Source organism: Trichomycterus rosablanca, chromosome 4 (assembly GCF_030014385.1).
Source record: "Trichomycterus rosablanca isolate fTriRos1 chromosome 4, fTriRos1.hap1, whole genome shotgun sequence".
Taxonomy (NCBI): domain Eukaryota; kingdom Metazoa; phylum Chordata; class Actinopteri; order Siluriformes; family Trichomycteridae; genus Trichomycterus; species Trichomycterus rosablanca.
In genome coordinates, this window is record NC_085991.1 from 9,198,682 (window position 1) to 9,226,030 (window position 27,349).

The window sequence follows — 27,349 nt, forward strand, 5'->3', positions numbered from 1 at the left end:
GGTGTCAAACTTTGTTTTATTATGATTTTAAGTTTTTCACAGTGGTTACATTCATGCCAGGACAGGTAGTTACAGGTTACACATGATTCACTGGTTCAAGTTCAGTGTCAAACACAGTCATGGACAATTCACCAAACTAACACGTCTTTGTATGGTGTGAGGAAATTGAAGCGGACACAGGGAGAACATGAAAACTTCACACAGAAAGGACCTGAACCGTTCTACCTGGGAATCAAACACGGTACCTTGTCGCTCTGAGGCAACAGTGCTACCCACCAAGCCACCTTGCTGCCCAAACTGTCTACTGTTGGTAGAAGGGACCACTTTTGGGTCCAAATTAAGCTCCTATGTAGGCGATTTACTTGATTTATTATCAGTAATAAGAGCTATTGTGTCTCAAAAATAACTAGTGCTTCTGGTGGTTCTGATGGAAACGTGTTTACCCGCCCGAGGTTAAAAAATGAAGTCGAGACTGCCGTGCCAACAATGCTGCTCCTGCCGGATGTGACGGGACCTGGCGTGTTTGCACCATGAATGTCAAGAACTCACTACAGACTTTATTGCGGACTGAACTGAATAATAACTCTATTATTATTATTTATTTATTTATTTCTAGTTATAACTTTTAGTTCATTTTAATTCTGTGTTTGTATGAATTGTATAAATCCTATTTATTTAAAGTGTTCTTTAAAGTATACACAGAAAAGCCTGAACCGCTCTAACTGGGAATCAGATTTGGTACCTTGTTTTCGCTCTGAGGCAACAGTGCTACCCACCAAGCCACCTTGCTGCCCAAACTGTCAAAGCAAAATGTCTTATTATGAAACTGTTGGTAGAAGGGACCACTTTTGGGTCCAAGTTAAGCTTCTATGTAGGCTATTTAATGTATTTCTTATCAGTAATAAGAGCTATTGTGTCTCATATAGAACTAGTGCAGGAAAACAGCAGTGTTGAATCAGCACTGAATCAGCTGGTGAATGATTCAGTGATTCAGTAAGGCGCACTGCTTGTTGGCGCATGTACAGGAACACAGGAGCTCTTTAAAAGCGCTTACAGAGACCAAACTGCAATCATATCCAGTCTGCTCATCTGTATCTGTGTGAGGATTGCACTAAACTCGCTGTTTACCTTCAGGTTTGCGGAAAATGAGCACAGGTTGGGTGTTTCTGTGCGCAATTTGCCTCTTTTACTCTGTTCAAGCGACACATCGTTGTAAGTACAAGTTTCACTTGTTAACTTAGTTCTTATTAATAACTATAAGAGAATAAAAATCAATTTAGAATTTATTTTACTGTGCTTATAGACTTATTAAAACAATTTACCAATAAATATTTAAATGAATGGGTATAATAATCATTATCTATTCTATTGTAATTATTCTTTATAAGTAATTCTTTATTACTTATTTTATTGTTACTTATTTTACTTTTAGAATAATTTTTAGAAGTATGTAACAAGTCTATATGAAATAGGTATGTAGATATGATATTTATTATGTTTTTATATATCTATATTCTTATAATTAAAAATATAGAATAATTCTTTATTACTTATTAATTAATTTTAATCAGATTTGTCCACAAAAGCAACTGCAAATTATCTATTTTTAAAATAGATAAATTGGTAGATAGATATATGGATGGATAGATGGATAGATGGATAGATAGTTAGATAGACAGACAGACAGACAGACAGACAGACAGACAGACAGATAGATACATATGTAGATAGTCCAATATGTAGATAGATAGATAGATAGACAGACAGACAGACAGACAGACAGACATAGATAGATAGACAGACAGACAGACAGACAGACAGACAGACAGACAGACATAGATAGATAGATAGATAGATAGATAGATAGATAGACAGACAGACAGACAGACAGACAGACAGACAGACAGACAGAGATAGATAGATAGATAGATAGATAGATAGATAGATAGATAGATAGATAGATAGATAGACAGACAGACACACATAGATAGATAGATAGATAGATAGATAGATAGATAGATAGATAGATAGATAGATCACTTTATTAATTTACAATCCCCATTTATGGAAAAAAATAGGACATTTTATCAAACTTTTAGTTTAAATTGACGTAAGTACAAAGAAATGTTTTGGTAATCAGATTGTATTTTGTGAATGTAAGTCAATTTTTAGTTTCATGTCTGATACACACTCCGAAAAGTTGGGGCAAAATAAGAGTAAAAAGTTTAGAGTATTTGTCAGTTATACAGTTTTTAAAGATTCCCCAGTAAGCAGTCAAACTGGTAACAGGTGAGGGAATCATGATTGGGTATAAAAGGAGGATCCACCAAAGGCTCAATCTTTGTATGTAAAGATTTGTTATGGCTCACTACTTTTAATAGAAATGACAATCAGTTTAAAAAGAAAATTCCAAATAATGTAGGTCTTTCACCATCTACAGTGCATACAATTTTAAAAAGATTTAGGCAAGCTGAAGAACTCTCAGTCCATGCAGTTTAATGCCAGAAACCGTTGTTGAATGTGTGAGATCCTCAAGCCCTTGAATGGCTGCTGTGATAACTATAGCAACATGGGCTTGGAAGTATTTCAGAAAACCATTTTCACATAACACAGTTAGCCGCTACATCAAAAAATGCAACCAAAAACTCTATAACACAATAATAAAGCCATACATTAATTCTATGCAGAAATACCACCAAGTTCTCTGGGCTTGAGCTATTCCTAAATGGACTAACATTTGAAACAGTTGAAATGTGTGCTGTGGTCGAATAAGTCCAGCTTAATGAATAATAGACCATGGACATGCCCATGGACCATTCAGACTGTTATCAGTGAAATGTGCAAAAGCCATCCATCATCTGTCATTGAATGGGGGTACATAATTGCTTATGACATGGGTGATGTTGCTTCACAGTAACAAGGGTCATGAGGTCCTGGGTTTGATCCTCGCCTCTAGATACTTTCTCTGAGGAGTTTGGCATGTTTTTGTATGTCTCTGTGAGTTGTTGCCACATACTCCCGTTTCCTGCCACCTGGCATAAACCTCCTATAGGTGAATTGGTGGTGAGTGACTGAGTAGATGGGAAATGTCTGTTGCCCAATGATGGATTGGCACCTTGTCCCAATTGATATACAACATACAAATACAGAAGCAGCTTATATTCTTTATTCAGTCATTTTAGCTTAAATAGATGTCATGTCTGTTCTTTCTTCTTTTTATGTAGGTTAATTTTAATTTGATTTATTTTTTAGACCCATGACCTGCGACTGAGACACAGTTTTCGGACTCTAGACTGTATGCTGATTGATATTTAGATTGTCTTCTGAATTCATTGTGCCCTGCACAGATTCAGAGCACCCAATGTCTGAGGCAGCAAAGCAACCCCAAAACATTACTGAGCCTCTTACATGGTCTTCTTTTCTGTAAAAGCTTCATGTTTAATTCTGTTAATTCTGTTGGTCTGACTTACCAAAAAGCTCTAATTATATTCCATCTGTCCAGTCTGGCTTTTTGTAAACGGCTGTTGTTTTTTGAGCCAAGTGGTCATCTTGTATGTATTTCTTCGGCCGTTTTTTTTCAGTGCAGCCTTTGGAGGCAATGACTACAATGAAGAATTCTGTTTACGATTTCTGCATTTCTCTGCTGGTGGTTTTGAGTGGGGGGTACTGTCTTGCAACTGCAAGTTTTAGTTCTTTAATTGTTATTTAGATTGAATTAATTGTGCCCTGCCCAGATTCAGAGCACCCAATGTCTGAGGCAGCAAAGCAACCCCAAAACATTACTGAGCCTCTTACATGGTCTTCTTTTCTGTAAAAGCTTCATGTTTAATTCTGTTAATTCTGTTGGTCTGACTTAGCAAAAAGCTCTAATTTTCTACATTTTATCTGCCCAACACACATTCACAGTAGTCACACAAGTTTTAGTTCTTTCCATAAATGTTTAATATGATTCAGCTAGGACTCATAGCAAGCCACTTTAGAATGGCCCAATGTTTTCTTCTGATTCTCTCATTCTGCTGGAAGACCCATGACCTGCGACTGAGACACAGTTTTCTGACTCTAGACTGTATACTGATTGATATTTAGATTGTCTTCTAAATTCATTGTGCCCTGCACAGATTTAGAGCACCCAATGTCTAAGGCAGCAAAGCAACCCCAAAACATTACTGAGCCTCTTGCATGATCTTATTTTTATGTAAAAGCTTCATTTTTAGTTCTGTCGGTCTGACTTTGCAAAAAACTCTAATTTCTTATCTTACATTGGATGTTTTTCTTGGGCCATTGTCTTCTTTTACTTTCTTTTACTTATAATTAGAATTATTACCCTGGTGAAAATAGTCACAGGAATGTTCTTTATGCTGATCATGCTCTTTAGCGATGGTCTTTTTTCCTATCTCTTCAGACTACTTTTTGCCTGTCCTGCTGTTTGTCATATACGGTGTGATACTTACAGTGACATAAGCATTAAAGAGTTAATGTTGAGCATTTTTTTTCTCCTTTTAATCTCGCTGCACCAGTAATTATAAGATTAAACAACATCTGTAGGACTTAGTAAACCTGTAGAACCTATAATCAGAATGCAATTATTTCTTACAGCTTTCAAATTGGCACCAATATTTTTTCCAAGCTGCATTAAAATGACTTCAATTCCTTAAAATTTTTTTTGTTCCAGTGTAAAGCAAATATGAACTTGGTTAGATTCAAAGATTGTCTTGAATAAAATGCAAGAGCCAATAGTTTCTGTATCAGTATACGTATAGTTCTAGACTTGTAATATAGGCATGTCTGGTACTTTGCCCCCTGGCAACAAGTCTGGTGGAGAGTGAATCATAGCCGTGTTGCTGGATTGGAAAGAACGGCATGTTTTTTCCCCCCTAAACTGACATGGTCTACAATTCATCATGCTCTTTGTACTTGATAAGGATTGAATCAGAACTATGGTTTATTAAAGCACTTTGTAGTTCTACAATTACTGACTGTAGTCCATCTGTTTCTCTTCAATGGTCAGGACCCCCAAACGACCACCACAGGTGGTGGATCATTTTCAGCACTGCAGTGACAAAGACATGGTGGTGGTGTGTTAGTGTGTGTTGTGCTGGTATGAGTGGATCAGACACAGCAGCGCTACTGGAGTTTTTAAACACCGTGTCCACTCACTGTCCACTTTATTAGACACTCCTACCTAGTTGGTCCACCTTGTAGATGTAAAGTCAGAGACGATCGCTCATCTATCGCTGCTGTTTGAGTTGGTCATCTTCTAGACCTTCATCAGTGGTCACGGGACGCTGGCCACGGGGCGCTGTTGGCTGGATATTTTTGGTTGGTGGACTATTCTCAGTCCAGCAGTGACAGTGAGGTGTTTAAAAACTCCAGCAGCGCTGCTGTGTTTGATCCACTTATACCAACACAACACACACTAACACACCACCACCATGTCATTGTCACTGCAGTGCTGAGAATGATCCACCACCTAAATAATACCTGCTCTGTAGTGGTCCTGTGGTGGTCTTGACCATTGAAGAACAGCATGAAAGGGGGCTAACAAAGCATGCAGAGAAACAGATGGACTACAGTCAGTATTTGTAGAACTACAAAGTGCTTCTATATGGTAAGTGAAGCCGATAAAATAGACTTTTACTCCCTTTACCATATGCTTCATAGACTTGTGTTTTTCATGAATGCTTAAATACTTTTGTCCTTTTTATTACCTTCATTCAATAGTTTGTGACTTTAGTGTGTGTATGAATGGCATACATTTGCCTACTTCAGGGTGTGGCATTTTATAATGCTCGCAGTTATTTGCACATAGATTACACACACTGGCTGTTTGCAGAGTTGTGATTGCTGTACTGAATCGATTTCTCCGTCTTAGATGTTTGATGGATCTTTTGTATGTATAGCTATTCATCCGGGCAAAAAACCCTAAATGTTATTGTCTGTGTTTCATTGCAGCCACTAGCTGTGTATGTAATGGTAAAGCTCTGTACTGTGTGCGAGACTCCTTGGGTCTGCGCTGTGAGAACTGCCAAGATAACACTGAAGGCCGGCATTGTGAGAACTGTAAGGAAGGATATTACCACCAGAGTGCAGGAGAACGCTGCCTACCCTGCTACTGTAACCCTCTAGGTAAGTAAATCATCATCTATACGTGACTAGGCATAACATTATGACCACTGACAGGTGAAGTGAATAACACTGATTATCTCTTCATCACGGCACCTGTTAGTGGGTGGGATATATTAGGCAGCAATTGAACATTTATCCTCAAAGTTGATGTATTAGAAGCAGGAAAAATGAACAAGCGTAAGGATTTGAGCGAGTTTGACAAGGGTTCAATTGTGATGACTAGACGACTGGGTCAGAGCATCTCCAAAACTGCAGCTCTTATTGGGTGCTCCCAGTCTGCAGTGGTCAGTATCAATTAAAAGTGGTCCAAGGAAGGAACAGTGGTAAACCGGCGACAGGGTCATGGGCGGCCAAGGCTCATTAATGCTGGTTCTGATAGAAAGGTGTCAGAATACACAGTGCATATATTGCGTATGGGGCTGCATAGCCGCAGACCAGTCAGGGTGACCATGCTGACCCCTGTCCACTGCCAAAGCACCAACAATGGGCACGTGAGCATTGGAACTGGACCACGGAGCAATGGAAGAAGGTGGCCTGGTCTGATGGCCGGGTGCGTGTGCGTCGCTTACCTGGGGAACACATGGCACCAGGATGCACTATGGGAAGAGGGAAAGGCGGCGGAGGCAGTGTGATGCTTTGGGCAATGTTCTGCTGGGAAACCTTGGGTCTTGCCATCCATGTGGATGTGACTTTGACACGTACCACCTACCTAAGCATTGTTGCAGACCATGCAAACCTTCAAGGGTCTAGTGGAGTCCATGCCTAGATGGGTCAGGGCTGTTTTGGCAGCAAAAGTGGGACCAACACAACATTAGGAATATGTCCTTTGTTGAACCAGAACTGTCTTTTATTGTTTTTTAGGCTCTGAGGGTGCAGGATGTGACAGTCAGGGACAGTGCATGTGTAAGCTGGGTGTGCACGGAGCCCGGTGCGACCAATGCACTGATGGATCTCCACTAACACCCAAGGGGTGTGAGCAGTCGCAGTAAGTGATGATTGATGGACGCCATTAGTCCATTCTAATGCAATCAATGAGATCCATCTTTAAACAGATGTCCTTGATTAAATAAATGCTTTGTTTCTTTAGAGAGAGAACCTGTTTCTGCAGTGGTCAGTCAAATACGTGCTCTCAGGCTCGAGGATATTCAGTTTACAAAATCACCTCAACGTTTGAGCAAGGTGAGTTAATTATTATTATTATTATACAGGGTGTATATGTTTTTTATTTCAGAAACAAAAATAAAAATAACATATCTGAATACCCCAGCATGTAATGGGTAAGGGGGCCTATCTTTTAGGCTATGTCCGGAACATGGCCGCCATCTTGAAAGCCGCCATATTGGATCAAGGGCAAGTTTCTCCAATGGGAAGGTCGTCATGTAGCATATCAAAGAAGATCAAAATTTTCTCAGAAATCGATTGCCGCAATCAGATTTGCAATATCTCTTGTGGTTCAAAAGTTATCAACACAGAAAGTTGCAACAACAACCGGTCATTGGAACAACAAGAAGGTTTATTGGATTGGCCGTCGTGTTCCCAGATCACCTGACCTCACACCACTCGATTTTTTATCTCTGGGGTCATCTCAAACAAATTGTGTATGCTGAGAAAATCCACAACAAACACCATCTTCAGCACCGCATCGTGGAGGCTTGTGAGAGCATTTCTCCACAGATTCTCATGCGGGTTCATAACGATTGGATCCGGCGCCTTCAGCTCTGTGTTCAGCACCAGGGACAACACACTGAACACGTCAAATAGCTGTGCATCACAGGGAACGTTCCCGGTTGCCGTTGCATATTTCTGTGTTGATAACTTTTGAACCACAAGAGATATTGCAAATCTGATTGTGGCAATCGATTTCTGAGAAAATTCTGATCTTCTTTGATATGCTACATGACCACCTTCCCGTTGGAAAAACTCGCCCTTGATCCAATATGGCGGCTTTCAAGATGGCGGCCATGTTCCGGACATAGCCTAATAGATTTTGGACTCACCCTGTATTTTAATTTAGAAGTCTCAGCTTTAGGAAAATTGGTTCTGATTTAATTCCAATGTTGCGATCTTTACACAGGGACGGAGGGGTGGCTAGCTCAAATCGACAAGAGCGTGAATCCATCTGAAGTGCAATTTCGCTGGTCCCCCATGCGTCATGCCCTTGAAGTTTTTTCTAAAGACATGCTGCCGGTGTACTTGTCAGCTCCAGGTAAACGCAGAGCAATAGCCAGTGTTTTTACTCCTTTGGAATAAAATAAATAATATACAGTATCTACTATATAGTTCCAATATGGTTGCATTTGTTTTCTTTCTTTGCTGTGTTTAGCTCAGTATTTGGGGAACCACGTTCTGAGCTATGGTCAGACGCTGTCCTTCTCGCTCCGCCTGGACAGAGGTGTCCGCTATCCATCCACCTCTGATGTGGTGCTGGAGGGAGCTGGTTTGAAAGTTTCGGCCGCTCTAGGAAACCTGAGGGTTGTCATCCCATGTGGCAGGACTGTTACCTACACCTTCAAGTAAGCATCATTACCACCTTGTGCGAACTAAGTCAAATATTAACTAAATTTCATGTTTTACTACCGCTTAATCCTGGTAAGGGTTGAGGTGTGTCAGGGTTTTTTGGAATGGCTGGGCACAGTACAGTAAATTACCCCAAACAGTACGCCAACTATAGTCAACCGACTTATAGTACCTCTGAAGCACCTCATTTATTTCTATGCGGATCAACCAGATGTATTTCGCTTCCTCTCTGTTGCTGCCAACCTACACTCCTGACCGAGGAGAGCCGTCGTGATTAGCACAAGACCCCTCCAACACGCGTGCGGTAGCCGAGTACATCTATTCACCCGCATAAGGAGAGTTCACATGGGACTCAGTCTCATGCACAGAGAGTCACGCACTGAACCCCATTATCTTCCGTCTCTGTGTAGGTGCCATTGTGAGCCAGCAGGGGTCATAATTGCATCAACAGATGAGCCAACATTGTCCGTGTAGGTGCCCAGCCTGGTGTGCTAGCGTGTTTTTTTTACCGCAGTGCCACCTGAATGCCCAGTTGGCCTTGTTTGAACGATGAAAGGTCAGACGTGGGTCTTTGCTGGAGCCTATCCCAGCTTTTCAATGGGCGCAAGACACACAGTAACACCCTGGACGGTGCACCAGTCCATCGCAGGGCAGACACACACACACACGCATTCACCTATAGGGCAATTCAGTGTCTCCAATTAAACTGACTGCATGTTTTTGGACTGTGGGAGGAAACCGGAGCTCCTGGAGGAAACCCACGCAGACACGGGGAGAACATGCACAGAAAGGACCTGGACCTGGACCGGACCACCCTTCCCTGCCTGGGGATCAAACCCAGGACCTTCTTTGCTTGCTTCTGAGGTGACAGTGCTACCCACCGAGCCACCGTGCCGCCGTGCCGCCCAAGCCACATTGTCATAGAACCAAATGTTTGTATTTTTCTCCCCTTTTAGCGCGTCCAATTGCCCAATTTGCATGACGCCTCCTCTCTGCCTCTGCCGATCCCTGCCCCGAACGAGGAGATCGAAGCCAACCCACATCCCCTCCGACACGTGAGCAGCGAGCCATATGCATCTTATCACCCACACGTTGACGAGAGTGGCGCCACCTAGCGTTGCATGTGGAGAGACACACCCTAAGAGCACTCCTTTCTCATCTCCGTGTAGGCGCCTCTAATCAGCCAGCAGAGGTCGTAACTGCACCAACTCTGACAGAGAGAGACCCACTTCCGACCTTAGTCCCGCCCATCTGAACGACAGGCCAATCGTTGTTCATATAGCCGCTCAGCCTCGGTCGGTAAGGCAGAGCTGGATTCGATACGACGCACTCGAGATCCAGCTCCGGTTGCAGCTTGTGTTTTTACCGCTGCGCCACCTGAGCGGCAACCAAATTGTTGTATGTACCGTACATTTGTATAAAATATGGTATTTTTTATAGGCTGGATGAACAACCCAGCAGCAAATGGAAACCTCAGCTTTCAGCTACGGAATTTCAAACCCTTTTGAGTAACCTCACAGCCGTCAAGATCAGGGCCACATTTGGGGAAGAGGGTGAGTATACCTAAGGGTGTGGTTTGTTATAACCTATAATAACTTCAAATCATCAATAATATCTCCATTGTTTTATATCAGGGCGTGGTTATCTGGACGGCGTCACACTGGTTTCCGCCCGGTTGGGCCCTGGTGTTCCTGCAGTCTGGGTACAGAAGTGCCACTGTCCTCCAGGTTATGAGGGACTGTTCTGTGAGCACTGCACTGCAGGGTACAGGAGACTCTTTCCTGGACGAGGTGCTCAGGGTCAGTGCGAGCCATGTGACTGTCGTGGAGGGAGCTGTGATCCTGAAACAGGTATGCTACACGAAAAATCATTTGTTTTTACACTCACTGTCTATTTTGTCAGCTCCACTTACCATATAGAAGCACTTTGTAGTTCTACAATTACTGACTGTAGCTCATCTGTTTCTCTGCATGCTTTGTTAGCTCCCTGTCATGCTGTTCTTCAATAGTCAGGACCCCCACAGTAGGTATTATTTAGGTGGTGGATCATTCTCAGCACTGCAGTGACACTGACATGGTGGTGGTGTGTTAGTGTGTGTTGTGCTGGTATGTGTGGATCAGACACAGCAGCGCTGCTGGAGTTTTTACATACCGTGTCCACTCACTGTCCACTCTGTTAGACACTCCTACCTACCTAGTTGGACCACCTTGTAGATGTAAAGTCAGAGACGATCGCTCATCTATTGCTGCTGTTTGAGCTGGTCATCTTTGAGACCTTCATCAGTGGTCACAAGACTCACTGTTGGCTGGATATTTTTGGTTGGTGGACTATTCTCAGTCCAGCAGTGACAGTGAGGTGTTCAAAAACTCATACCAGCACAACACACACTAACACACCACCACCATGTCAGTATCACTACAGTGCTGAGAATGATCCACCACCTAAATAATACCTGCTCTGTAGTGGTCTTGTGGAGAGTCCTGACCATTGAAGAACAGGGTGAAAGCAGGCTTAAAATGTATGTAGAGAAATAGATGGACTACAGTCAGTAATTGTAGAACTAAAAAGTGCTTCTATATGGTAAGTAGAGCTGATAAAATAAATGAACTATGTTTTTTTTCAGGTGACTGCTACTCAGCTGATGAGACGTCTGGTAGACAACTCTGTGATGCTGGGTACTACAGTGACCCCAACAAACCCGGCAGCTGCCTGAAGTGCCCATGTGCCCTAGGCTACGACTGCGCACTCATTCCAGGGACTTCAAATGTAAGGTGCAATTGCCCAGTTGGGAGCACAGGTGAGTAAATATAATTGAATCCCAATAAACATAGGGTGTCAATTACTTCTCGTTCCTCAGTATTAAGTTCATTTGCCTTTGCTTTTAATAGGCTCGCAGTGCCAAAAGTGCAGTAACGGTTTCTTCGGTGACCCCCTGGGAGAGAGCGGCACTGAGCGACCCTGTCAGCGCTGCCAGTGTAACGGACACTCGGACCTAAATGCCGCGGGGAGCTGCGATCGCTCGACAGGGGAGTGTTTGAAGTGTCGGAACAACACCGTAGGGTTTAACTGTGAGAAGTGTGTAGATGGATTCTACCACAGCAAACCCACAGACGTATGCCAAGGTAATATTGATTGACGTGCCGTATTTTATTTAAGATACTGTATGCTGCAAAGGGTCTTGACAAGTGTTTTGTTTGACCTCGTAGCTTGTAACTGCGACCCGAACACCGCGGTCTCCCGCTCCTGCAGCGATCAGGGCCAGTGCAAGTGTAAGAAGGGCTACGAGGGGAAAAGGTGTGAGAGATCCTCGTGTCCATCCTGCTTCAATCCAGTTAAGAGCCAGGTAAGGAAAATGAATAACACTGATTATCTCTTCATCACGCCACCTGTGGGATATATTAGGCAGCAATATATTAGGTGTTCCCAGTCTGCAGTGGTCAGTATCTATCAAATGGTTGTCATGGTGATGGTGAACGCTGGCGCATTTGGCTGCCGCTACCGTTGCCGTATTTTATTTTATTTTATTGTATTTTATTTCATTTTTATCGTAATTTTCTTTCATTTTCATCTTTTCGCACACTCCACACTCCACGAAAACATTGCACGAAACATTTTACTGGATTTTATGCATTGGATTTGGGATCTTTTTTTACTGTGCTTGTGTTGCTGATGCTTCTATGATGTGGAGCGGTGTATCCGGAGCAGCGAGAGTTAGCGGATAACTCCTTTCTCTGTCAATGTGGATTGTTTGGAATTGCTCCTTTGGCTGCTGGGATTGGATGGCTTGGAGTCTCTGCAACTTTTCTGGTCTAGACAACGTCTCCGGTCTCATCATGACGATGGAGTGCTCTTTCAGTGAACTCTATGCTCTGGGACATTCACGGTATAAACTGCTCCACCGCGACATTGGTATTTTGCAAAGGCCTAAATATTCCCACCGAGCCTCAGTTCGGACTTTTGTTTACCAACAGCATGCTAAAGGCAACATTCCCTCACTCTGGTCACTGCAACGCCGTGAGGTTGCCAAGGTGATGCTAGGCTCCTCCCACCAGAAGTACGGAAATCTTATCTGCAGCAGTGTTCAAAACCCTCAAAACATCTTTTCCAGCTGACTCAGAACTGTGCCACATGTTTGGTGTTTCCTATGTTTGTAAATATGTATTTTATTTATTTTTGCTTAGTCAATGTGTATTTTATTTATTTTGCTTAGCTTTTCTATATTTTTATTGTACAGTGTCCTTGGGTGTCATGAAAGGCGCTTTTCAAATAAAATTGTATATATAAATGTGGTCCAAGGAAGGAACAGTGACGACTGTCAGGGTCATGGGCGACCATGGCGAAGGCTGGCCCATTTGGTCCGAACCAACAGACGAGCTACTGTAGAAGTTAACGCTGGTTCTGATAGAAAGGTGTCAGGATACACAGTGCATCACAGCTTGTTGCGTATGGGGCTGCATAGCCGCAGACCAGTCAGGGTGCCCATGCTGACCCCTGTTCACCGCCGAAAGCGCCAACAATGGGCCAGGAGCATCGGAACTGGACCACGGAGCAATGGAAGAAGGAGCAATGCATGTGTGTCACTTACCTGGAGAACACATGGCACCAGGATGCACCAGGATGGGAAGAAGGCAAGCCATCCATGTAGATGTTACTTTGATCTGTACCACCTACATAAGCATTGTTGCAGACCATGTTCACCCTTTTATGGAAACGCTATTCCCTGATGGCTGTGGCCTCTTACAGCAGGATAATGCACACTGCCACAAAGCAAAAATGCTTCAGGAATGGTTTGAGGAGCACAACAACGAGTTTGAGGTGTTGACTTGGCCTCCAAATTCCCCAGATCTCAATCCAATCGAGCATCTGTGGGATGTACTGGACAAACAAATCCGATCCATGGAGACCCCACCTCACAACTTACAGGAGTTAAAGGATCTGCTGCTAACATCTTGGTGCCAGATACCACAACACACCTTCAGGGGTCTAGCGGAGTCCATGTTTCGATGGGTCAGGGCTGTTTGGGCAGCAAAAGGGGGACCAACACAATAGTATGAAGGTGGTCATTATGTTATGCCTGATCGGTGTATATTACTGTAAAAAGTATTAAAGCAGATGTATTTTCTTGTTGTTATGATGGACAGATTGAGAAGTACGTGAAGAAGCTGCAGGAACTGGAGGCTCTTTTTAAAAGAATGGGAAGTAGTGGTGTGACAGACCTTAGTGGAATAGAAGAAGCCGTAAGCACAGCTGAAGAAATGGTGACGTCTTTAGAAAACAAAGCGAATAATCTGATTGGTAATACTCTCTTTCTTCTCTTTGTCTATTTATATCTATAACTTTTCCTTCTAGTCTTATACTCCTTGTAGTCATATCCGCAATTTGGGTTTTTAGGATCTAAGATAGGTTTGTTTGAGTAGGTGGCTTTTAAAGTCCCAACCATCTAATACCCAACCATAACATTCTACACAATAGGCATAAATATTATTTAGCATTTTAAACTAGATGTTAGAACATGACTGCATGATTTGCAAGCCAGCCACAAGTGTGGTGGTGGAGTTAAGGCCAGGACTGAGCAGGCGTGTCAACTCCAAGTCAAGATCCAACTTAGTTAACCCTTGTTTTTTGCTATCCTCAAGTTAGAAGCCCATAATTGTCCACTATGTTATTGTTAACCACTACTATGGGAGCCATGTGTTTGGTCCTGTCTGTCATATCTTACCCATATTAACCCAAACCATGTTGTTTCCCACAAAGTTCCAATATACACTCTGAACGTGTATATATCACTGGATTAGAAACACCTGGCAGATAGCATATGATCACTGATAAAGTGCCCCCAATTGGTGGTTACGTCACAGTTGACTCTTATATAAGGTGTTGACCATTCCACTGCACAGCAGAAGGCAACACCTGACCGCGGACATATAGTTGGAGCCCAGAGGTGTGGTGCCAGTGTTTTAGCAATAGCTGCACTTGTGGGCTGTTCCTTTACCATGGTATCATGGGTGTAGCAAGAGTTGAGGAACCATCAACAAACATCCAGCTGAAGGTCACACAGCGGCCGGCCATGTGTGGTTGATCCGAGAGGCGAGAGTCCAATGTGCCAGAGTGGAACAGCTCACTCACCAGTACAACAGCGAGCAAGTGCAACCAATTACGGCCATGACCATGCGACATACCCTGAGTCAGCTAGGGTACAACAGCTGTAGACCAACATACGTGCTGCTGTTGACCACCCTTGAACCGTTAGTCATCGTACCACAATATCTGAATGGTGAACGCTACAGGGAGCTGACCATCTGCACCCATATCTTTAGGAGGTGCAACAGGACCCATGTCCCATGTCATTGGGCTTGGATCACTCAGGAATGGTTAGAAGAATATGACAATGACTTTCCACACTGCCTTGACCCCTGTAGCCTTGACCCCTAATAGCTGGTATTTCCCCCTTTGGCTGAAATAACCTCAATTAGACATTTCCTTTATCCTTAAAGTTTTTCCCACTCCTCCATGCAGAATTTCTTCAGCTGTGTGAGGTTTGAGGGGTTTCTTGCATGCACAGCCCATTTCAAATCACCCCACAGCATCTCAATAGGATTAAGATCCGGGCTTTGATTGGCCATTCCAGAACTCTCCATTTCTTTCTTTTTAGCCATTCCTTGGTGGATTTACTGGAAAGTTTTGGGTCGTTGTCATGTTGCATGGTCCACTTCCGCTTCAGCTTCGGTTTTTAGACAGATGCTCTTACATTTTCTTCAAGCACCCTCTGATACAATGAAGAATTCATCATGTATTCTATACTGGAGATCTTGCCAGGCTTTGCTGCTGCAAAGCAGCCCCAAACCATGACATTTCCACCTCCATGCTTCACAGTTGGTATGAGGTTCTTGTGCTCAAATGCTGTGTTTGGTTTGCTCCAAACATGTCTTCTGTTACTGTGCCCAAATAATTCAACTTTGGATTCATCTGTCCCAAAGCACATTGTTCCAGAAGTCCTGGTCTTTGTCTAGGTGTTCTCTGGTAAACTGTAGTCTTGCCCTGATGTTTTTTTTTTTGACAGCAAGGGTTTCCTCCTTGCTCACCTCCCATGAAAATCAAACTTGTGCTCATGTCTCTTTCTGATGGTAGATGCATGTACCTTGACATAACTTTTTCACATAACTGTATATATTCACCACTAATTTTGTCATCTGTCCTCTAGACACAGAGAAGACTCTTCATGCCCAACTGGTAACCATTGGCAACAATCAGTTAAAAGGAGAAGGGAAAATACAGGATGTCTCCAAGATCGTGGACACTGTTGTCCAGCAGGGTCAGCTAGGTCAGAGAAAAGTGGCTGACATTCAAAAACTCATCAGTGACATTAGGCAAAACCTGAATACCGCCAAGCAGGAACTCAGCACAGTTGTAAGTGCTCTCTGGTTCAGTCTCTAGACCCTTATTATGACTTATTATATACAGATTAAAGCATCTGAATGTCTTTACTGCGTTTCTATTTCAGGAGCTCCCTCTTGGTGATGCAGAAATAGGAACAAACAGCATTTCTGACTTGGTTCAGAAAGCCAACGATCTTGCTAAGAAGTGAGTCGGATCTTTGAGGATGTTCTAAACTTTTGATCTGTAAAATCCAGCTTCATTAAATAGGTTTATTATTCATCAACAGGCACACGGAGGAGGCAGGGACAGTAGATCGGACAGCTAAAGGCGCTCTCTCTGAGGCTGAGAAAGCCTCAGCCCTCATGCGCTCTGTCATCAGCGGAGAAAACAAAGTCCAAGAGCTGGTCAATGATCTAAAAAGCATGTGAGTTTGACCTCAATTGCCCTTTTGCACTTGATCTGTGCGGATACTATAAAATATGACATATTAATAAACGCATATGGGTTAAATGATGAAACATGATGTCTTTGTTACAGGTTTGAGAAAGATGTGGCACTGGTGGATGGCATGGGGAAGCAGGCTGTCCGTCTGAGTGATGCGGCAGAGGCAGAAAGCAAGACGGCATTGGATGCTCTAAAGCAAATAACCGATCTAGAGAAAACCCTTCCCAAGGCTCCCAAGGTATTAAGCAATAAGTACTAGGTTTTAGTGGTGGGAGGAGGTAAGGTTAGAGACTGAGTCTAACTAGAGACTAGGCTATGTTAAATATGAATGGGATTATACAGTATTTGATGGTAAATATGATGAAAAAACACTAAATGACTTAATTCTTGGCAGTGGAATAGCTAATGAGCTGACCAAATTATTGATCACACATGGCACACTCAATAATATATACACACAGTACTGTTCAGAATGTACAGCCACTTTCTATACAGATTTTATTCTGGCAGCTCTTGGTCATATTGCCATGTTTAAAGTGCAGTCATTTTATATATATATATATATATATATAATCAGACATCCTAAGTCTCCCGGAAGTTCCGGGAGTCTCCCGCATATACATAGCGGCTCCCTGATGCCCTCAAGTCAGACAAAAACTCCCGGAATCTAGAACAAGCGGCCAAGAGCGACACAAACGCGCACACAGGCGACACAGACTTCTTTCCCCGATCACGTTAAAATCCGTTATCTGATATACAATCTAGCCCACTGTGTAGGGAACATAAATCAATTGTCTAATATACTGTCTAGTGCACTATGTAGGGAACATAAATCTGTTATCTGATATACAATGTAGTGCACTATGTAGGGAACATAATTAATTATGTAATACACTACTCTAGTGCACTATGTAAGGAACACAAATCATCATCTAGTTATACTTTCTAGTGCACTATGTAGTGAACATGAATGCGTTATCTAATACACTATCTAGTGCACTATGTAGGGAACCTAAATCCGTGATCTGATATACAATCTAGCGCACTGTGTAGGGAACATAAACCAATTGTCTAATTCACTATCTAGTGCACTACGTAGGGAACATAAATTCATATCTAAAATACTATCTAGTGCACTATGTAGGGAACATAAATCCGTTATCTGATATACAATTTAGTGCACTATGTAGGGAACCTAAAGCATTCTGTAAGAAACTATCTAGTGCACTAAGTAAGGAACATAAATTCTTTTCTAATATACAATCTAGTGCACTATGTAGGGAACATGAATCTATTATCTTTCACACTATCTTGTGCACTGTGTGTTTGTGACGTGAACAGTTAGCTAAGTAGCTCAGTTAGCAGCTCCTAAAAGTTCTGTTATCACACATATCCTTTGGTGTGTGCGAGAGGTTTTTTTTTTTCTTTTTTTTGTGTGTGTGTGTGTGTGTGTGTGTGGGGGGGGGGTTATATATGTATATATATATTTATATATACAGATATATATATATATATATATATGCTATCTATGTTTTGTTACAGTACAACATCACAAACATATAGTGCACAACCATAGGAAAGGATTATAAATAGAAAAAATAAGAAAGGGGAAAAGGGGTGCTGCTATATACAAATAAAGAATGATGTAGTGTGTAATATATACACCGATTAGGCATAACATTATGATCACCTTCCTCATATTGTGTTGGTCTCCCTTTTGCTGCCAAAACAGCCCTGACCCATTGAGGCATGGACTCCACTAGACCCATGAAGGTGTGCTGTGGTATCTGGTACCAAGATGTTAGCAGCAGATCCTTTAACCCCTGCAGTTTTGGAGATGCTCTGACCCAGTTGTCTAGCCCAGTGGTCCCCAACCACTGGGCCGCGGCACAGAAACCAGTGCACAGAAAGAATAAATAATTAGAGATCGCTACAAGAGCAATTAAATTTCCAAAACTCTTCTGGTGTTATTGTCCCCAATCACCGCTAGGTGGAAGCAGCGTCTCGTTGCATCGAAAAAAGCTCACTCATTCACACTGATTTTCCATTCTATAGTTAGTCTATTCTAAATCCTCCTGCCCTGCCGGTCTGTGAAATTATATCTTATATGGAACCGGTCCGTGCTGCAAAAAAGGTTGGGGGCCACTGGTCTAGGCATCACAATTTGGCCCTTGTCAAACTATATTTACATGCACATACATTTTTATTTTAGGCTTACAATTATCCGTGGTGGGGCTTGAACCAGAAACCTTCAGATTACTAGTCAAGTACCTTATCTGCTAAGCTACCACTGCCCTAACACATACAAATATGCAGCATATATAGTTATATTATGACAATAATAATAATAACGCCAAAAAAAAAGAAAAATAATATTATAATAACTATAAGTAACAAAAACTAGGGGTTTAAATTCTAGGTAAAGACAAACCTAATCAGTCTAACAACAAGAGGTCTGGGCTGCTTCGACTGTAGCAAGACCCGTTGTGGAGTCTGATGGCGATGAGTAAAAATAACTGCACATGCCACTCTTTGGAACAGCCTGTTTTAGCCGGTTGCTGAACACACTTTTCTGTGCCTTCACTGTAGAATGGAGGGGGTGGGTGGCATTGTTCAAAAAAGTTTATTAATTGTCCTTCATTCAAAATAATTTTCCAGCTTGATATTGATCGATTTGATTTTCACTTTTTTATTGTTATCTTGTTGGTATATGACCTTAGCAATAAGCATCAAATGCACATAATTGACCAACTCTCTCTCGTTACAGAAAGACGTAGACGGCCTGGTTTCCAAATTGGACGAACTGAAGGATTTGTTAGCTGGTAACGTAACAGGGTTTATGGAGCTTCAAAAGCAGACTCAAGCTGACCAGAAAGAGGCACAGGATCTAATGAATCAGATTAAAGCTGCTCAAAAGGTAGAAGACCACAACTGTAATAATAACTGATCTCTAGTACAGAATATTAAACCATAGGCTCTGTTGAATCTAACTCTTTGTGCATGTGTACGTTTCAAGACTCAGGATAAGCTGCTCGACAGAGCCAATGCTGCCAAGTCAGATGCAGATCAAGCCATCAAGCTCTTCGGCAACTTGGGCAGTTTGGACCAAACTCTAGAGAAACTCAGAGGTAAAAACAGAAAATATAGAGACTACTTGGAGTGTACAACAATACAGTATCAGTGCTTGATGTTATACATTAAATACATCATCTATTTTTTATTTGTTAGGATTTGAAGACCAGATCAATACTGGAAAGGCTTTGGCTGATGGTGCTCTTAAAAAACTGCCTATCATTGGTGCCACCATTCAAAAAGCAGTGGCTGACAATGGCAAGACTCAGGATATTCTGGGCCAACTTGGTGACTACAACGATGCTGTGAATACGCTCGATAAGCTCAACGGCTCTCTGGCCAAAATAGAGGTATTGGGATTTTTTTCTTTCTCTTCAATGTTTAATATTGGTGCCATTGGTGCCCCACCCACAAAAATCACAAAATGTCATTTTAAAATAAACTAAATATATTGATTACATTTATATTGCTAAACAAATACAGTTTGGGGTGTCTGTGTACGGGAATATATAGGTATGGTCAACATTAACAGACCATGTCTCTTATCACTTCCAACGAGAATCGCATCATCTTCGTCTTTGCCACCTTCATCTCCCCATCCTGTCTTTTAATCAGTGACACCACCTTCAAGTCAAACAACATAGCAGTCCCTTCCAAAAAATGGGGCGCAGGGGCCGTACAATGCCCAGATGTGCCATAGACCATTAAAAAAACAAGCTCAATTGTTTTTTGTGTCTTTTCAGAAAATGTCTGGTTCCCTCCCCCCATCATCAGACCTTTTGAAAGCAGCCACCACGCTAAAAGGAGGCCTGGAAGGACTGAAAAATCAGGCAAACTCAGCCATGGATAAAGTGACTAAAGAAAAAAACATTGCAGAGAAAGAGCGACAGCTGGCTGAGGAGGTAAGATACTGTACTTAAACAACTTATGTACAATAGAGCTCCACATAATATACCACATGGCAGATGTTCACAAGTCACAAAATACGAGTCCGAGTCATGTCACGAGTCAATATAATATACACAAAACATATATTGGAAATGTAGCGTAGAAATAAACAAATAATATGTAAGTTCAGATAAAAAACAACAACAGATTAGCGACTGTATTTTGCTGTTTGACTTAGTGCATTTACTTTCCTAGTCATTGTGTAAATGAATGTAATTCCCGTAACAAGAAGGTACCAGTTAAAAGCTTAAACTGATACGTTTTGTTTTCATTGCAAAACAAAAGCGAGCAATAAATCACAGCACAGCGGCCACAATCCAAAACACAGCAAAAAAAATCATAACCACTGCTTACCTTAGCTTCTGTTCTTCCAGATGCTATTAAATTTATAACCGTGTGTCCCATTAGGAATATAATCCGTTATTTTGTAAATGTGCTTATACTTTGTGAAGTAAAACACGAACTCGTTAGAAAGCCAATCAAGCGTTTTATTGACACGTCATCTGTGTGACGCAAACTGAATACACGCAAATAACAGCATTTCTTACTAAAAATTCAAATCAGAAGGTCTGATTGGTTCAGAAAGCGGTCTTTCCACCATTAGTGCCAATTCTGTAGGAGCGTTCCATTCACCCCAGTTGTTCCTGTGAAGTGCACTACGTAGGGTATTCCACCATTTTAAGTGAGATTCCAATTCAAAGGTAACGAAAATGTTCAAATGAAGTGAACTTTAAACTGTGTAGGGGGTAGGGAGCGACGCTTCATCACTACGCTAGAAGCTGGCTGTAACATTTACCCATTGCGTGCGTTGTGGGTTAAGACGGCCGGAGCGTTATTAGAGAGCAGAATATTTATAATAATAATAATTATATATATATACAGTGTATCACAAAAGTGAGTACACCCCTCACATTTCTGCAGATATTTAAGTATATCTTTTCATGGGACAACACTGACAAAATGACACTTTGACACAATGAAAAGTAGTCTGTGTGCAGCTTATATAACAGTGTAAATTTATTCTTCCCTCAAAATAACTCAATATACAGCCATTAATGTCTAAACCACTGGCAACAAAAGTGAGTACACCCCTTAGTGAAAGTTCCTGAAGTGTCAATATTTTGTGTGGCCACCATTATTTCCCAGAACTGCCTTAACTCTCCTGGGCATGGAGTTTACCAGAGCTTCACAGGTTGCCACTGGAATGCTTTTCCACTCCTCCATGACGACATCACGGAGCTGGCGGATATTCGAGACTTTGCGCTCCTCCACCTTCCGCTTGAGGATGCCCCAAAGATGTTCTATTGGGTTTAGGTCTGGAGACATGCTTGGCCAGTCCATCACCTTTACCCTCAGCCTCTTCAATAAAGCAGTGGTCGTCTTAGAGGTGTGTTTGGGGTCATTATCATGCTGGAACACTGCCCTGCGACCCAGTTTCCGGAGGGAGGGGATCATGCTCTGCTTCAGTATTTCACAGTACATATTGGAGTTCATGTGTCCCTCAATGAAATGTAACTCCCCAACACCTGCTGCACTCATGCAGCCCCAGACCATGGCATTCCCACCACCATACTTGACTGTAGGCATGACACACTTATCTTTGTACTCCTCACCTGATTGCCGCCACACATGCTTGAGACCATCTGAACCAAACAAATTAATCTTGGTCTCATCAGACCATAGGACATGGTTCCAGTAATCCATGTCCTTTGTTGACATGTCTTCAGCAAACTGTTTGCGGGCTTTCTTGTGTAGAGACTTCAGAGGAGGCTTCCTTCTGGGGTGACAGCCATGCAGACCAATTTGATGTAGTGTGCGGCGTATGGTCTGAGCACTGACAGGCTGACCCCCCACCTTTTCAATCTCTGCAGCAATGCTGACAGCACTCCTGCGCCTATCTTTCAAAGACAGCAGTTGGATGTGACACTGAGCACGTGCACTCAGCTTCTTTGGACGACCAACGCGAGGTCTGTTCTGAGTGGACCCTGCTCTTTTAAAATGCTGAATGATCTTGGCCACTGTGCTGCAGCTCAGTTTCAGGGTGTTGGCAATCTTCTTGAAGCCTTGGCCATCTTCATGTAGCGCAACAATTCGTCTTTTAAGATCCTCAGAGAGTTCTTTGCCATGAGGTGCCATGTTGGAACTTTCAGTGACCAGTATGAGAGAGTGTGAGAGCTGTACTACTAAATTGAACACACCTGCTCCCTATGCACACCTGAGACCTAGTAACACTAACAAATCACATGACATTTTGGAGGGAAAATGACAAGCAGTGCTCAATTTGGACATTTAGGGGTGTAGTCTCTTAGGGGTGTACTCACTTTTGTTGCCGGTGGTTTAGACATTAATGGCTGTATATCGAGTTATTTTGAGGGAAGAATAAATTTACACTGTTATATAAGCTGCACACAGACTACTTTTCATTGTGTCAAAGTGTCATTTTGTCAGTGTTGTCCCATGAAAAGATATACTTAAATATCTGCAGAAATGTGAGGGGTGTACTCACTTTTGTGATACACTGTATATACAGTGTATCACAAAAGTGAGTACACCCCTCACATTTCTGCAAATATTTCATTATATCTTTTCATGGGACAACACTATAGACATGAAACTTGGATATAACTTAGAGTAGTCAGTGTACAGCTTGTATAGCAGTGTAGATTTACTGTCTTCTGAAAATAACTCAACACACAGCCATTAATGTCTAAATAGCTGGCAACATAAGTGAGTACACCCCACAGTGAACATGTCCAAATTGTGCCCAAAGTGTCAATATTTTGTGTGACCACCATTATTATCCAGCACTGCCTTAACCCTCCTGGGCATGGAATTCACCAGAGCTGCACAGGTTGCTACTGGAATCCTCTTCCACTCCTCCATGATGACATCACGGAGCTGGTGGATGTTAGACACCTTGAACTCCTCCACCTTCCACTTGAGGATGCGCCACAGGTGCTCAATTGGGTTTAGTCCATCACCTTTACCTTCAGCTTCCTCAGCAAGGCAGTTGTCATCTTGGAGGTTGTGTTTGCAGTCGTTATCTTGTTGGAAAACTGCCATGAGGCCCAGTTTTCGAAGGGAGGGGATCATGCTCTGTTTCAGAATGTCACAGTACATGTTGAAATTCATGTTTCCCTCAATGAACTGCAGCTCCCCAGTGCCAGCAACACTCATGCAGCCCAAGACCATGATGCTACTACCACCATGCTTGACTGTAGGCAAGATACAGTCGTCTTGGTACTTCTCACCAGGGCGCCGCCACACATGCTGGACACCATCTGAGCCAAACAAGTTTATCTTGGTCTCGTCAGACCACAGGGCATTCCAGTAATCCATGTTCTTGGACTGCTTGTTTTCAGCAAACTGTTTGCTGGCTTTCTTGTGGGTCAGCTTCCTTCTGGGATGACGACCATGCAGACCAAGTTGATGCAGTGTGCGGCGTATGGTCTGAGCACTGACAGGCTGACCTCCCACGTCTTCAACCTCTGCAGCAATGCTGGCATCACTCATGTGTCTATTTTTTAAAGCCAACCTCTGGATATGACGCCGAACACGTGGACTCAACTTCTTTGGTCAACCCTGGCGAAGCCTGTTCCGAGTGGAACCTGTCCTGGAAAATTGCTGTATGACCTTGGCCACCATGCTGTAGCTCAGTTTCAGGATGTTAGCAATCTTCTTATAGCCCAGGCCATCTTTGTGGAGAGCAACAATTCTATTTCTCACATCCTCAGAGAGTTCTTTGCCATGAGGTGCCATGTTGAATATCCAGTGGCCAGTATGAGAGAATTGTACCCAAAACACCAAATTTCACAGCCCTGCTCCCCATTTACACCTGGGACCTTGACACATGACACCAGGGAGGGACAACGACACATTTGGGCACAATTTGGACATGTTCACTGTGGGGTGTACTCACTTATGTTGCCAGCTATTTAGACATTAATGGCTGTGTGTTGAGTTATTTTCAGAAGACAGTAAATCTACACTGCTATACAAGTTGTGCACTGACTACTCTAAGTTATATCCAAGTTTCATGTCTATAGTGTTGTCCCATGAAAAGATATAATGAAATATTTGCAAAAATGTGAGGGGTGTACTCACTTTTGTGATACACTGTATACATATATATAAATATACTGGACTTGTTGTTTACGAGTCATTTTTTGTGAGTCATGAATCGAATCTGAGTCATTTAAAATGAGTCGCAGATTCTAGTCCCCATCTCCGCCACATGGTCATGCTAAGTGTAATCACATGTATTTTTCCCTTCTTTAGGTTAATCATGCGGCAGAGAAAGCATACAGCAATGCGAACCACACCAGAGATGCTGTTAGAGACACCTTACAGACTGTCACTGACCTTCTAGGCTTACTTGGTGAGTCTCAATGTCAAAAACAAGCTGATTTTGAAGCTGAGCTCTCATTGAGGTCTCATTGAACATGCAAACTCCAAACAGAAAGAATCCACCTGGGAATTAAACCCAGGACCTTATCGCTGTGAGGCGTTAGTGCCACATGCATTTATAAATTCAGACACACTGATCAGCCATAACATTAAAACCACCTCCTGGTTTCTACACACACTGTCCATTTTATCAGCTCCACTTATAATATAGGAGCACTTTATAGTTCTACAATTACTGACTGTAGTCCGTCTATTTCTCTACATACCTTTTTAGCCTGCTTTCACCCTGTACTTTAATGGTCAGGACCACCACAGGACCACCACAGAGCAGGTATTATTTAGGTGGTGGATCATTCTCAGCACTGCAGTGACAATGACATGGTGGTGGTGTGTTAGTGTGTGTTGTGCTGGTATGAGTGGATCAGACACAGCAGTGCTGCTGGAGTTTTTAAATACCGTATCCACTTACTGTCCACTCTATTAGACACTCCTACCTAGTTGGTCCACCTTGTAGATGTCAGAGACGATCACTCATCGTAGGCCAGCTGTAGCCTAGTCGTTAAGGTACAGGACCAGTGATCAGAGGGTCACTGGTTCAAGCCCCACCACTGCCAGGTTGCTGCTGTTGGGCCCTTGAGCAAGGCCCTTAACCCTCAATTGCTCAGACTATATACTGTAACTGTAATGTAAGTCAATTTGGATAAAGGCGTCTGCTAAATGCCAAAAATGTAAATGTAAATGCTGTTGGCTGGACATTTTTGGTGGGTGGACTATTCTCAGTCCTGCAGTGACAGTTAGGTGTTTAAAAACCATGTCATTGTCACTGCAGTGCTGAGAATGATCCACCACCCAAATAATACCTGCCCTGTGGTGGTCCTGTGGGGGTCCTGACCATTGAAGAACAAGGTGACAGCAGGCTAAAAAAGTATGTAGAGAAACAGATGGACTACAGTCGGTAATTGTAGAACTACAAAGTGCTCCTATATGGTAAGTGGAGCTGATAAAATGGACAGTGAGTGTAGAAACAAGGAGGTGGTTTTAATGTTATGTCTGATCGGTGTAGGTTTAAGGAACCAATTCTTATAGCTTGAACCTAGGTCCCTGGGACCCTGCAGCTGTACGGCACCCACACTACCACTATTGTCCCATCTTTCCATTGGAACTAAGAGTCAAGTTTATAAACATGCCCACATGTACATTTTGGTCATCCGTTTAACATCATCATTGTAGATTACTTCAAAGCTTAAGAAAACATTTGATCTCTTTGATCTAAGCCCTTTGTTCTTTTCTTTGTCTTTTTAGACAAACCTGCAGCTGTGGACGACAAGAAGGTGTCAGAATTAGAGAACGCTATACTGCAGAGTCGCAGGCGTGTGGAGACGGAGCTGAGGCCCAGGCTACAGGAGCTCGAGGACAAAGAGGCTCAACAGAGAGCTGCCATCGCGAACATGATCAATGACATCAACACCATCCTGGTGGATATAGAGAATCTGGAGCACATTAACCGAACCATTCCAAACGGTTGCTATAACACCGCGCCCATCGAAAGACCTTAGTGGCTTCATGGACTAAATGGACTAGGGGTGTTAGGATTACAAACACCTGCTTATACCTGAGTGCTGCACTGAGACTGATAGATTTATGATATGTTACTTATATGTAGCCCATGAAAAGGTATCCAAGAGACTGTAAGATAAATGGGTTTTCTTTAAATTATGCTTTACACTATTTCCCATTATCAACATGACAATACACCAAGTTTGATGCACTTCAATGTCCTCCCCATTCACCAAATACAAATATACAGTATAACCCAGCAATTAAAACTGTCCTGAGACCAAAAGCTAGAACACTTAGAACTGTATTTATATGGTGTGTTTAATAAAGTGTGACTGTAATAATGCAATACAGTACTTTTCTTTTACTCTCCTTTCTTAAAAGGACTTGGTTTAAAAGATCATTAAAAAGGGCTACAACAGCCAAAACAAGTTTAATAACTGCTGCTAGATGGGGTATTACATTTGTGCTACACTAGTGGTGTTATTATTATTCGGTATTAATAAAGTATCTGTCTGTCTGTCCGTCCGTCCAGTCTGTCTGTCTGTCTGTCGGTCGGTCGGTCGGTCGGTCGGTCTATTCAATTCTATCTATCTATCTATCTATCTATCTATCTATCTATCTATCTATCTATCTATCTATCTATCTATCTATCTACTATCTATCTATCTATCTATCTATCTATCTATCTACTATCTATCTATCTATCTATCTACTATCTATCTATCTATCTATCTATCTATCTATCTATCTATCTACTATCTATCTATCTATCTATCTATCTATCTATCTATCTATCTACTATCTATCTATCTATCTATCTATCTACTATCTATCTATCTATCTATCTATCTATCTATCTATCTATCTATCTATCTATCTATCTATCTACTATCTATCT

General features: G+C 42.3%; 1 protein-coding gene across 1 annotated transcript; it reads left to right on the forward strand.

Moving 5' to 3' along the window:
* Positions 1–1,145: 1,145 nt before the first annotated feature.
* On the forward strand, positions 1,146–27,050 carry lamc2 (laminin, gamma 2). The gene is made up of 22 exons (XM_062993031.1): positions 1,146–1,212; positions 5,953–6,126; positions 6,988–7,111; positions 7,214–7,305; positions 8,201–8,332; positions 8,450–8,639; positions 10,084–10,196; positions 10,278–10,493; positions 11,267–11,440; positions 11,532–11,765; positions 11,850–11,986; positions 13,785–13,938; positions 15,845–16,050; positions 16,145–16,224; positions 16,307–16,444; positions 16,558–16,702; positions 19,232–19,381; positions 19,481–19,592; positions 19,693–19,886; positions 20,280–20,438; positions 24,763–24,862; positions 26,194–27,050. The coding sequence occupies exons 1-22, from the start codon at positions 1,146–1,148 to the stop codon at positions 26,445–26,447; spliced, it is 3,345 nt and encodes a 1,114-aa protein (XP_062849101.1). The 3' UTR covers positions 26,448–27,050.
* Positions 27,051–27,349: the final 299 nt, after the last annotated feature.